Below are 13,472 nucleotides of genomic sequence, written 5' to 3' on the forward strand. Positions count from 1 at the left end.
TTTGTTAAAAGTTTTTTTAAGATTATGGCACCACTTAATAAAACATAAAGAAATGAGGGATAAAGTAACTTCTAGAAGCCAGAACCACAAGGCTCAGATCAGACTTACCAGAACAGTCACCACACGTAGAACCACTCCACGCATGTTATTCTCTAGTTTCTTGTCAGTCAGTGATCCATTCAGCCCTGTGACAGGATTCCAGCACCCAAGCTGAAAGGTAAAATAGGTTGGTCACTCTCCTGCCTGAAGAACAGTCCAATCACCTATGCAAAGTCTTTCAGAAAGCTGTGTGATACCTCTTGGAATAACTGGTATAGGAAGGGTCCTGCACAAGTTTTCTTTTTTAATAGCAAGTGAAGCAATCAGAAATTCCATTTCCTGCTTTTAAAAATCATTATATGGCATATGACAGTATCCAATATGCTTTAGGAGACTCTACTAAGGACATCGACTTAATAAGGAGTTATAATACACCAATAACTTAGTCCCTACAATGCACTAATTGGAAAAATAATAGCACATATAATTCTAGTATAATGTCTGTTCTTAATATATCAATTATTGCACAAGTTAGATTTTCTTATAGTTTCAATGGTTTTAATTAGATATTACACTGCCTTTATTGGAAAAAAACTACAAGATTTTTAATACAGTTAGAAGGGTTTCTGCTTTTATTTGAGGGGAAAAATCATGTATATGGCCTTAGAAATATGAATCTCAAAGATAAAAACTTTCCCATTTCTATTTGTTGTTTTCAAGTATTCACAGTACATACAACAATATAATTTGCCTTTTTTGTCAGTGCTATCAATTTCCTTGGAATATTTTGGCAGCAGCCTTTCCCTTAAAGTCTTGCAATGATTCACTGCTCTTTACACTCCAAATACTGGTTAAATTTTACATCCTCATGTAGTTCTTATCTCTTCAGCTCAGGTCATGATCTCCAAATATCCATATCTGAGGGCTCCCAGTTTTAAAATCGCTGCCTATAAATCACAACAGGATAAAAACTGATGACTCTCAATTCCGAAATAAGGAGAAAAAAAGAGATCTTATGACTTGAATTAGCAGATAATCCAAGGAGCAAAGCTGCAAAAAGAATGCTGTAATGCACATCTTGGGAAGAAATGCCGTGCTATCAATTCTGATACTAGATCCATGAGCCTTCACTTTTGGGAACCTATTCCATATCTGCATGCTTTAAAAATGTAACAGATCTTCCGTCATATTTGGAGACTGCTCTGATTGACTGAATGGTTTATAGGGGCACCTGGTTATTTGTGCTGCTTCCTCCTGAAGACTGATTTATTTTCTTGTATTGCATTTTGTTTGTGGCTTCCAAAGTTGGCAACATACTGGCAAGTCTCCTTCACAAATAACAGATTCAGGTGCTTCCTATTAAAACTCAAGTTTCTCTTTGACTCCCCAAGAGGTGTTTAATTAAGAAACCTAAAATATACATAATATATCTTAAGAGAAGGGATGTCACAATATAAACAAAAAGCCAGCTTTCTCTGTATTAAAACAATTTGGAAAGGGCTGCTAATTGTAGGTTTCAACTATAAAAGCACATTAAATTCATATAATGATATCATTCTTAGTTTCCTAAAAAGTCTCATTAGAACTTAGATCCAATTAGCAAATCCAAATGTATTGAAAGTCTAATTATCAGAGATAGTGTAGTCCTCTTGCCCAATTTAAAACCTTATGAAATTTCTTTCGAGCTTTTTGTTCTCTTCTCAGGTCAACCAGTCTATGCTCAATTACATTCCTTGATGTGCACTTTTTCTAGTAACTTTTTCAAGAAGATTTTATTTTCTTAGACTAAATTAATACTGGTGGAAAAGGTGGTTTATGACATTAAATGAAGACCTACTACACTATCCACAGTTCTATTACTTAATTCTAAGCTTAATGAGTAGCTTTTAGGACATCATGTTGTTCAAGGTAAATATGGCTAAGTTACCAAAGTAAATACAAGAATTTCTTTTTTTGTCTTCCTTGGTGAATCTACTGTCAGTTTGCCTAAATAAATGACATCTATTAATGCCAACTTGACCATAGCATTTTGGTGATTGACTAGTCAAAATATTTACTATGGAATAACAATAAAACTTGCTGAGCAATTTGTTTCAACAATGTTCTGGACAAACATTTAAACATATATAATTTCTAGCTTCTTAATTACATCTTCCTTTAAACATAACTAAATATAGTCAATGGTTTAAAAATTCTAAGGCACTCAAACATTTGGGATTTTGAAATAACAATAAAAATATTTGTCTTCAGACGTGGGCCGTAACTTAAACATTTGTATATATATATCATGTGTACATATATAATGTTTCTTCTCACTTAAAAAAAAAATTTGGCCAAGTTCTTTCTCATATATATTACAAGACATCATTTTCTCCTCTGCCTGATGATTTTTTCCATTTCTATTTTCTCTCTCTCCTCACCCCACCCCCTCCGTGGCTTGCTATTTGACTCACGTGTCTTTTGATGATAGTACTTGTAAAGTTGTTTCTCTTCATCATAACAGCTGGGATTTTTAGGATTGGTAACACCTTTTACTTAATTCAGTTGTTCATATGTACAAACTCTAACACTTAAAGTTGGCTGAATATTAGCTATGGACACCAAGAGCTAGGAATTTCAGAGATGAATTTTGAGGTAGAGAATGTTTAGAATACAGATTATCTGGAAAACTAGAAATAAAATATATCCACTTGTCACATATCAAACTGGGGCAAAACAAAGAAATCATTCAGAAATTAAGATAATACTTATTTCCTATATTGAATAGAACTATTTTTTTTTTACATTTTTTGGAATAATTTCTAAGTGTTAGCCATGATACTGAGCTCTTTATACTTGATCTCATTTAAGCCTCAAAATAACTTTAGGAGAAGGTGTTGCTACAATTTTTATTTTATAAACATAGAAACTAAGGGCTTACTAAAGTCACATAACTACTAAGAGATAAAACTAGGATTTAAACGAGTGCTTTTAAAAGCCCAGATTTGGGGCGCCTGGGTGACTCAGTCGGTTGAGCGTCTGCCTTCAGCTCAGGTCATGATCTCCAGGTCCTGGGATCGAGCCCCGCATCGGGCTCCCTGTGTAGCAGGGAGTCTGCTTCTCCCTCTTCTTCTGCCCCTCCCTTGCTTGTCCTCACTCTCTCTCCCTCTCTCTCTCTCTCTCAGGTAAATAAATAAAATCTTTAAAAAAATAAAAAATAAAAGTCCAGATTCAGTGCTTTCAATTACAGTTCTGTTTTATAGCTTATGAATTTTTTTCATAAATATCTATTTAAGGTAGGTAGAGAAAATATTATTCCTATATTTTAGTCAAAAACTTAAAGCTCAGAATTGTTAAGTAGCTGCCTCAATATAACAACTGGTGAATTCACATTTTGGCAATACAATTAAAAATGCAAATCATCATCATCATCATTTTTATCAAAGAAATTATAACATGTACATAATGCATAGTATATAATCCTCTGAGGTCTTTACTTATATTAATTAATTTACTTCTCAAAACAATACAATGAGAAAGGCAACATTATTATCTCCATTCTACAGAAGGGGAAACTGAGAATTGAGAGACTGTGCTCCTTCTACTGTGTTATCTTTTATCCACTTAATCAGTCAAGAGGCATTGAGTAGAATAAGGAAAGTAACAGAAAAATGAAATGGACAAGAGATTCTCAAAAACATTTCTGGAAATCTCTACTTTGTGTCACCAAATTACTACAGATAAGTGTGGAACACATCTCATTCATCATAAGGTCTATGATGCTTCTCAAAATGTACACCAGAAATAAATGAGGAAATAAACAACAGAAACACACAGAGAAAATGTTGATTATTCACATCTTTTTGAAGGATTTTTCAAGTTTTAAGATTCCTTAATTTCTGTTCACAGCCACTCATCTCCCTGAGGTTCCCTTCAAGCTTTTCTGTTTGATTGTAATAGGTCTTTCCAATAATAAGCAATACAAATGAGTCAGGTTCACACAGATTCAAAATGAATTTGTATCTACAATGGGTCATATTCCTTGCAGTGTAGCCAGATTGACAGGCATAGTGTTTGATTAAAAAAAAAAAAAAAGCCTAGAAGAATTTTATTTAAGTTCAAGTGTGAGGCTTATCTAACAATTTCTCTGGTTTCATTGTTAGAAATTCTATTAACTTGATTTCTCTGGATATGTGGAGAAGGTTGTTTTTGTCTGATTGCATTTTTATTTTTGGCCCCCCCTTTTTTTAAACAATGAGGCCAGAGACTAATAAAGATAATGCACACAGAATCTTATAATACTCTCTATTCACCTGAACACTTTCTAAGTAAAAAAATAATAAAAGTAGCCCCTGCAGCACATGAGATTTACAGAAAGTCATACTGCTGATGGCAAAACAAGATTTACTACCTCCCATGGTCTGACAGTCTAGAGAAAATTTAGAAGGGATTAAAAAAATAAAGACCAATTCAAATTCCTTTCAATTACAGTATATCGATTTCCTATAGTATTATCTGGTTATTGCTGAAAGTCACTTTAAAACCTTAAAGATGCTTAATGCTTTAATTATCCCCTTCATTGGAGCTTTAGCAATAATAATCTTGTTGCTCTCTGTTAAAATCAATGTAATATCTTGTGTTCAACAAAATGGTTGCTGTATTTGCATGAGGACACTAATAGGCTCCTAACATGATGTGTCACATCATTAGCAAATGAGCAAGTTTTAGATATTTACTCTTTTCCTTTCAATATTTCCTCTTTTCATTTGTTCAGGGGCTTTAAAGGATGACGTTTGACTTGGTTTTGCATCACTATTTTTCAGGCAGTGTTATAATGTCAAAAAAGAGCTGAACTGTTCAACTTTAATTTTACGCTTAATAGTCATAGGCCTTAATCACAGGAGTCAAGAGAGCTCTTAATTGAATACCAAATGGAATTCCCTACATTTATTAGCTTGTATTCATATGGAACAAACGAAGCCTGGCTATAGTACGGAAGCCCCAGTTGCAGGACACAGACTATCCACCACACTGCAGGCTGTGGGCTGCTGGCCACTGCATTTCCTTTATTTGCTTTCTCAGCCTTCAAAGGAAAAAAAGGAACAATAAGGCATAGGCAAAGTAGCCAAAAGCTAACCATTCAGAAATGCACAGCATTTATTTGGTAGATATTACTTCTATAATGGCATAGAAAATGTAAAAAATACATATGGCAGGTTGGCTCAGATACATGTTTTATAGAGTTAAATTGGAATGTTTTTCTTTGATATGTACAGGCATGTGGTGTGTCAGTAATCCCTCCAATAATATTTTTTTTGGTGATATTTCCACCTGTAAAACAGGTTCAATTTGTAGGACTTGCTCCCTAGGGGATGATTATTTCCTCCCAAGAGTCTATTCTTACACTTGGTCATTACCATGAAGTAGACGTTCTTTAGATTATGTGAAATAGCCTTAGCTCTTGAGTTTTCTTTAGGAGAAAATGTCTTTGAAAAAGAAATCAGAAAAAAATATCCCCTGATTCCACTGCTTCCATTTCCCTATATTGCTGCTGCAAACAAAATTTCTGTACCATGTAACAGTGTACATGTAAAATAAGATGAACTTAGCTGATTTCCACAAATGAAGAATATAAACACGAGAAGCTATAGATATGAAAAAAAATAGCTCAAAGATGTTTCATGCAGCCATAATAATTACTCTCAGTTATCACCTGGCAGTAACTGATTTAATAATATATTACCATTATTATAAGTTTTCCCTTCTTGTATAATTCTTCTTGGTGTAAAATTACTGTTACACTATATCTAGAGGCAGTATATCATAGTGGCTAAGATCAGAAACTCTAGAACCAGACTGCTTAGGTTCAAGCACCTACTCTGACACTTGCTGCACATGTGTCTTTGGGCCTCAGTTTTTTCACCTCTCAAATGGGCACAGTAAAAGCGACTTCCTCACAGGGTTGGTGGCATTCTTAACTGACTTCATATATATCAAGTATTTAGAAGTGTTCTTGACACCTAAAGACTAAAGAAGTGTTAATTATCATCATTCCTATAAAATCAGCACTCTTCTTTCTTGCTCAGCCTCATCATTTGGAGTCCCTTCCTAGTTTCAGTGAGGAAGCATGCCTCTAAAGCTGTGGTTCTCAAACTTTGGCTGCATATTAGAACCCCCTGAAAATTTTAAACACTTCCTATGTACCAGCACAAACCCAGAACAATGAAGTCCAAATCTCCAGGGATGGGATCCAGGCATCAGTCTTATGTACGGCTCTCCAGGTGATTTCAACCTCCAGCCAAGATTGAGAAGTCCTGCTCTAAAACTTGCCTTAACACCCAGGGAATGCAGTCTCATAGAATGGCTACTTAACCTCATTGACTGAAGGCATCATTTTTTTTTTTTTTTTTACAAAAGTTTATTCTTAAATGTACAACAGGATCTAACACAACACTTCATTCCAGCTATAGGTAGCAACAGATGCTATGACAGGGAATTCAGATGTTTAAACAGGAATGGAATTAAGGATCATCATTGCCTCAGGCACAAGGAACAGCTTACTTTTTGCCAGATTTCTTAATTCCACCTGTGGCCAGGGGGCCCTTCCCCGCGGCCTTCGCTTTTAGCTCCTCGAGTTTCTTCTGCTCCTCTTTCTGTTTCTGCTTGAATGCCTTATCTTCCTCGTCCATCTCCTTGGCCTGCTTCTTGGGCTGCTTCAGGGGCTTCTTCTTGCCACCTTCGCGGCCAGACATGGCGCCTGACGCCTGAAGGCATCATTTTTACTGGCTTCCTTTACAAAAGCTAACTAGGGATACTTTCTCAAATAAACAAGCAATTTTATTTTTCTTGCTCTAAATAGGATAGGAGGTTATAAACTCTGTGAAGTCAGAATGATGCCTACCTTGTCTACTCTTGTACCCCTAGCCCTTATCATAGTATTGATATATTAGAACACGGTAGGTACCAATAAATATCTGATAAATGAATGCATTCATTAAAACTCCTGTTATCCTCTTTCTTCTCCCTCTTTTTCTTTTCTCCTTCCTTTTTTCTTTTTTTCCTTTTTTTGTCTCTCCAGTTCAAAACTGAATGAAAAAGCAAAACATCCCCTGAGATCGTGTCCTATTATCATATTGTACCTTTGCCAATTTTTGTAATTCTTCAGGGTGATTCCCTTCACTCAAATTCTACTAGCTTTCCTTTTTTTCTGATCAGATTTTTTTCTAATAATATTTTCTCATTTAGTGATTACAACCTGATAAAATTTGCTGGATTTTCCTCTCCTTCATTCTTTGCTATCTCGAGATGTTTTAACGGGGGAATCTTCATTTTAAAACCACATTAGAATTCTCTTTCTTTCCTTGTCTATTAAATAATCAGGGGTACCATCTTAATTATCTTTGTGTGCCCAGTGCCTATTACAGTGTTTTGCATAAGTAAAATATTTATTTTTTTGAAATTACAAAGTTAACGAACACTTAAAAAGTTTAACTTAAAGCATTTCTATTGTACTGTAGATCTTTTTTCCCAAATAATCTAAAATCTGAAGCCTGGACATCTGTTTATATTTTACTATCTCTTCAATGTTTCTGCTTAGATAACTCAAAGTCACCTCAAATATCTAAAAGATTAAACTCATAATCTACCCCCTACCATCCATCCTCCCACTAGCCAAAAACTAACAAATCTGTCTTACAACCACACATATCTAATCCATTGCCAATCTGCCAATTTCCCTTCCAAAAACAAACTCCCAAATCCATTTAACTCCATCTCCTTGCCACCATCCTAGTCCAAGCTAACTCCATTGCTTCTCTTTTACAATCTTCACTCTATGCTGTAACATAAATATAAATTAAAAATGATGTCCTCTGTCTAAAATCTTTCCACAGTTTTCCATTGTTATCAAGAGAAAGACCAAACTTCTAATGTGGCCAACCAAGACCTGTGTGATTTGTCACACTTTACATTCACAATCTCTTGTCACACCACATTCTCTCTCAGTGTTTGAACTCCAACCGTACTCATTTTCCTTCAGTTTCTTGAGTTAGACACACTCCTCCTGCCTTAAGGATTTAAACATTATTTCTCAAACACTGAAGTATATCAGAACCACTTGGGAGTGAAAACAAAACAAAACAAAAAAACAAACAAAAACAATGCCACAGCTATATGCCATGCCAATTAAATCAGGATTTCGGGACATGAAATCCAGACACCAGTATTTTCCAAAGTTTCCAAGATGGGGCACCTGGGTCGCTCAGTTGGTTAAGTGGCTGACTCTTGGTTTCAGCTCAGGTCATGATCTCAGGGTCGGGAGATCGAGCCCCACAGCATTGGGCTCTGCACTCATTGGGGGGTCCACTTGAGGATTCTCTCTCTCCTTCTCCCTCTGTGCCCTCCACTTGCACATGGGTGTGTGTGCTCTCTCTCTCTCAAATAAGTAAATAAATCTTTAAAAAAAAAGTTTCCAAGATGATTCTAAAGTGTAACTAAATTTGAGAAACAATGGTTTTGATGATATAGTTTTCCTTGAGTGGAGGAATCTAGACACCTGCCATTCTTCAATGAATTACTGAATTCACTCTTACTCATATTTTAGATCTCAATGTAAACATCTATAGGTTAGTGTAAACCTTCCCTGACTACCTGTCCCCACCTCCCAGGTTAGCTCTGTTCCCTCCAATGTAGTATCATGTTCCTCTCCTTCATAGATTAACATTTATTGTACTAATTATCTGTAAGTTTCCATTAAGTCAGGAAAAATTACTGTTTTTGTCTCCCCACTACCTTCTTTTTTTTTTTTTAAAGATTTTATTTATTCATTTGAGACACAGAGATACAGAGAGAGAGAGAGCATAAGCAGTGGGAGAGGCAGAGGGAGAGGGAGAAGCAGACTCCCGGCTGAGCCAGGAGCCCGATGTGGGGCTCTATCCCAGGACCCTGGGATCATGACCTGAGCTGAAGGCAGACGCTTAACCATCTGAGCCACCCAGGCGCCCCTCCCCACTACCTTCTTAAATACATAATTCCTGGCACAAAGTGGGACTTCCATTTTTATTGAATACTAAAACAAATTTAGATGCTTTTTAAACAGGAAACTTCATACATCTTGTAGTGATTATTGATTATTTTTTAAACAATGCCTTAAATGAAGATCTCAGTAGATAGCCAAGATGTTATGCTGCCAGCTACTAAATTTTTGTGTTTGTTTTTGGGAATGTAGATTTGCAACTCTCATTCTTCCTGGGTACAGAGAGGATAAGCTCTACATAATAAGATCAAGGGATGATTTTTCAGAAGCCTTCAGTATGAGCAATGATGACATGACCTAACCCTGTAGAGAATAAAATAAGTTGTTATGTTAGTCCTATCATTTGAATAATTATATAACAACAACAACAACAACAATAGCAACAACAACAATAAGAGTAAAACATAACCCATGATGGGTATTTCTTATATTCCAAGACTCATTTTAAGACATGTACCTACACTATCTCACTAAAAGGAAAACCACAAAATATCCATGAAATATGAAGTGTTGAAACTTTAGGGGATAAAACATTACCCATCTAGGAGGGGAAAGCTCTCTCAACAATGCAGAATCCTCATAAAGAGAACAGCTCCTGGCCAAAAATCTGTGAATGATATTTTAGGCCTGAATACAGGTAATTAGGATGGCTTTATATTGAAGAGAGTTGTAGTCCAGAACTCAGGTCCCTTTGGCTGGCCACATTTTTAGGCAATATCTGCCTGCTTAGCCCAGAAGCCTCCATTCAGAGGCCTCTTTATCTGGGCCTTGGCCTTAGGCCTTTCACTAGGAGCCTCTGCTGAGAACATTCTGGCTGAGGGAGGGGATTGCCTTGAAGACACTTTCTGGTATTCTGACTTGATATTTTTCCATTCCTAGCCCTTCCCTTCTCCTTGCCTTCCTCCTCACACCTGCACTGGTCCATAAAACTGTAGGAGCCTCAGGGTTTGCTCCAGCAGTGAGACAATTCCCCCATATGTGCTGATACATCTGACTCTCACCTGGTGTCATTCTGTATGAAAATAAGGGACACTGGGGGAGCCAAGACCTTCTTTCCAACTTTCTTTTCCTAAGTGAATAAAGGCTTAATTGATGTTCATTTTGGCTTGTTGTCTTAATTGACTACTCCCATACCCAGCAGCTCAGCTCTCCCCAGCTCGCCCTTGACATTTCTTACTTTGTAATGACTGTTCGCATTTATTGAAGACTTCCTATGAGGCAGGCATTGTACCAAAGCCCTGGAAATTATTTAATTTACTTTTTTGCTATAATCCTATAGGTGGATACTATTAATTATCCTAATTTTAACAGATGAGGAAATTGAGGATTCGAAAGATTATTGACCTGTTCCAGAATACTCAGCTCAAAAGTGAAATCATCAGGATTTGAACCCAGGCAGTTTAGCACCAGAAACCACTAGGTGATTCTGACTTCTATCAATAGGATAATTTTTCAGAAGAAAATAGAGCAAGGGGCACATGGACAGTCCCAATGGTGTCTGAGTGCTCATTTCCTAGGAGTAGCTCTATTTGTGTTTTGGGGTCCTTGAAAAACTAAAATTTATTTGCTTAACCCACACCCCCTCTTTCCTTTAACCTCAACTATTCAAGTTGGGTTTCTGTCATATGGAACCAAAAGATTTATAGGTAGTTATATGGAGGTTGTGCTAGGTTTTGTGAATGCATTCTATAACTACATCAATGTAGGAAAAAGAAGATATTTTTGAAGAAGTGGGCAAAAAGTAAAGAATGTTGGACTGGGCATTTGAAGGCCTAGTTTTTATTTCAAGTAAGGGATTGATGCAAATAAATTCTAAACTCTTTTCTCACAACTATTAGTGATTAGGTCTATTTTGTGGATAGTTTCTTATAATACGAACAAAGCAACCTCCAATATATATAAAGCCAACAAGGATTACTGATATTGATAAAGGGAAACCCATGGAATCCTTTTTATTGCCCCATTAAACTACAAGTTCCACAAAGGCAGAGGTTTTTGCCTGTTTTGTGTACTAATGGATACCAAGCACCTAGACAGTTCACAAATAATAAATATTTGTTGGATGAATGAATGGGTCTTATTTTTCTCAAAGATTAAGTTTCAGTTGCCTAGAGTACTTTGTGGCATGTGGGTTTTATTGCAAGGTAAGAAATAAATCAGCTAGTTCTCATAAAATCCTTTCTAGCTTTGTGATTCTGTAATTGTTTAATATGACTGGATTCATACCAAGAGTCATTCCTGTGATGATCAAGAGAGGATTACTCATTCAAATTTTCCAAATAATTCTTGCCATAAACAGTACAATCAGCCATTGCAATCAGTTGATCTGATGCTAAGGCTGACATGACACTATTGTCTAGGTCACTGTGTAATTCTTCCTTTCTGGCTCCTTCTTTATCAGATGCCTGTGCTTAGGCTCAAAATGAGGATGGAGTGCTGGAGTTTCATAGAACTGTGAATCATCAAATGATTGACTATGCCTCTGAGCATTCTTATCAGCTTTGAAAATAATTTTTACTTCATTGCAAAATATTGCAAACATTTATGCAATTGAGACTCCCATAAATCAGGCATGTTTGGAAATTCTAGCATACTTCAAAAAAGAGTTCTTTATGGATTTACATGTTTTTCTAATTACTCTTTTAAAATTAATGATCCTAAATACTTTCCCCATATATACTTCCACTGGCAATTATTAGCTATAATCACACACACATGATAAGCATGAGGAATGGCAGGGTATTTGGAAGAGGTTAGGACTAACTGATCACAATGACCTGCAAGAGATTTAGCAATAAATAATCTAGTGGACATTGATGCAATAGTGTGCATAGTTTAAATACATTATTTTCCCATCACTCAACATTTATAATCAAAAAGATATTTATTAAATACCTGCTGTGTTAGTGTTATGGGGTACAAGGATGCATAGAACATCATCTTTCTTCTCCAAGAATTTATCTTTTTGAAATGACAAAGCAGAAAAATTTTATAAAGAAAAAAAATACAACCAATTCCCCTAGGTAGTATGTTACTAATTCCTAAAAGACTGGCATAAATAATAAGTACTCAGTATTTAAAGAATGGAGATATCCGTGAGAAAGGATCAAATCTCATTAAAGAAAATGATAGAAAAAGCAGACCATTGTGTAGAAGTCTGTCTGCAAGATGGCCACAGATAATTCCTCCTGTGCCTGTGAATGCATACCAATCTTTCATCAAGAGGTAGAGTCCATTCCCCCTCTCCTTGAATCTGAGTTAGCTCTGTGACTTACTTTTACCAGTAGAATTAGGCAGAAGGGATGATATATGATTTCTGGGCTTGGGACTTAAGAGATCTTATAGCTTTTGTTTTCTCATTTTGGGAAGCCAACGATCAAGTAAAAAAAGACTAGGATAGAAGACTGAATAATGAGAGACTATGTGGAAAGAAAAAGGAGTCACATGAAAGAAAACTATAGGACCTTAGCCAACAGCCAGCACCAATGCCCCAGACATGTGAGTGATACCATCTTGAATCCTTTTGATCCCGACTGAGCTATCTTAGTCAACACCACGTGGAGCAGAGGTGCTCCATCTCTATTGAGTCTTGCCTGAATACCAGACCTACTGAATCTTTAAGAATAAAGTTTTTGTTTTAAGCCAGTAAATTTTAGGGTGTTTTGTTATACAGTAATAAATAATTGAAACATATGGTGTAGGGACAGTTAATGGTCACCTTTGCTTCTGAAATTGACTGGACACCCAAGGCTTCTAGAAGGCAGTAGGCAGTTGTACATACATGAGGGATATTCTTTCCTTTTTCCAATACTTTCCTTTTTATCTGAAAGCTTTAAAAAAAAATGTTTCTCTACTGTAATTCAGATAGGCATTTCTGTATGCACTTTCATCTTGGTTGGACCCGACTGAAACACTTGCAAAATTATCTCTACTTTGGAAAATAGGGCAAATTAGATCATGATTTGTTTTCTATGGCTGCTGTAACAACCAAAAACTCAATAGGTTAAAAGAACAGAAATTTGTTTTCTCACAGTTCCAGGGGACAGATCTGAAATCAAAGCGTTGGCAGGGTCATGCTCTCTTGAAAGGCTCTCGGGGAGAAGCTTTCCTTGCTTCTTCCAGCTTCTTGTGGCTCCAGGCATTCCTTGGCTTGTGGTTGTTTAACTGCCAGCTTTGCCTCTGTCTTCACATGGCCATATCCTCCTCTCCCTCCATCAAATCTCTCTCTACCTTCCTCCATAAGAATATTTATTACTGGACATATGGCCGACCTGGATAATCCATGATGACATCATCTCAAAATCCTTATCTGAATTATATTTGCAAAGACATTTTCCCCAAATAAGACACATTCATAGGTTCCAGGGATTAATCTGTGGATACATTTGTTTTTTGTTTTGTTTCATTTGGGTGAGGCGGG

The 13,472-nt window shown here is 36.3% G+C and overlaps 2 protein-coding genes across 2 annotated transcripts in view; both read right to left on the reverse strand.

Annotated features, from left to right (window-relative positions):
* GRID2 (glutamate ionotropic receptor delta type subunit 2) overlaps positions 1–13,472 on the reverse strand; it is a 1,404,204-nt gene that overhangs the window by 333,908 nt on the left and 1,056,824 nt on the right. The window contains exon 9 of the mRNA XM_035004503.1: positions 109–210. Coding sequence (XP_034860394.1) covers positions 109–210 — 102 coding nt within the window. The remainder of the gene's footprint in view (positions 1–108; positions 211–13,472) is intronic.
* LOC118010323 (translation machinery-associated protein 7) lies at positions 6,562–6,776 on the reverse strand. Its single transcript, XM_035004505.1, has one exon. It carries the CDS (start codon positions 6,768–6,770, stop codon positions 6,576–6,578), a length of 195 nt encoding a protein of 64 aa, XP_034860396.1. The 5' UTR covers positions 6,771–6,776; the 3' UTR covers positions 6,562–6,575.

The sequence above is a fragment of the Mirounga leonina genome, unplaced genomic scaffold, assembly GCF_011800145.1.
Source record: "Mirounga leonina isolate KUSES-001 unplaced genomic scaffold, KU_Mleo_1.0 Mir_129, whole genome shotgun sequence".
NCBI lineage: Eukaryota > Metazoa > Chordata > Mammalia > Carnivora > Phocidae > Mirounga > Mirounga leonina.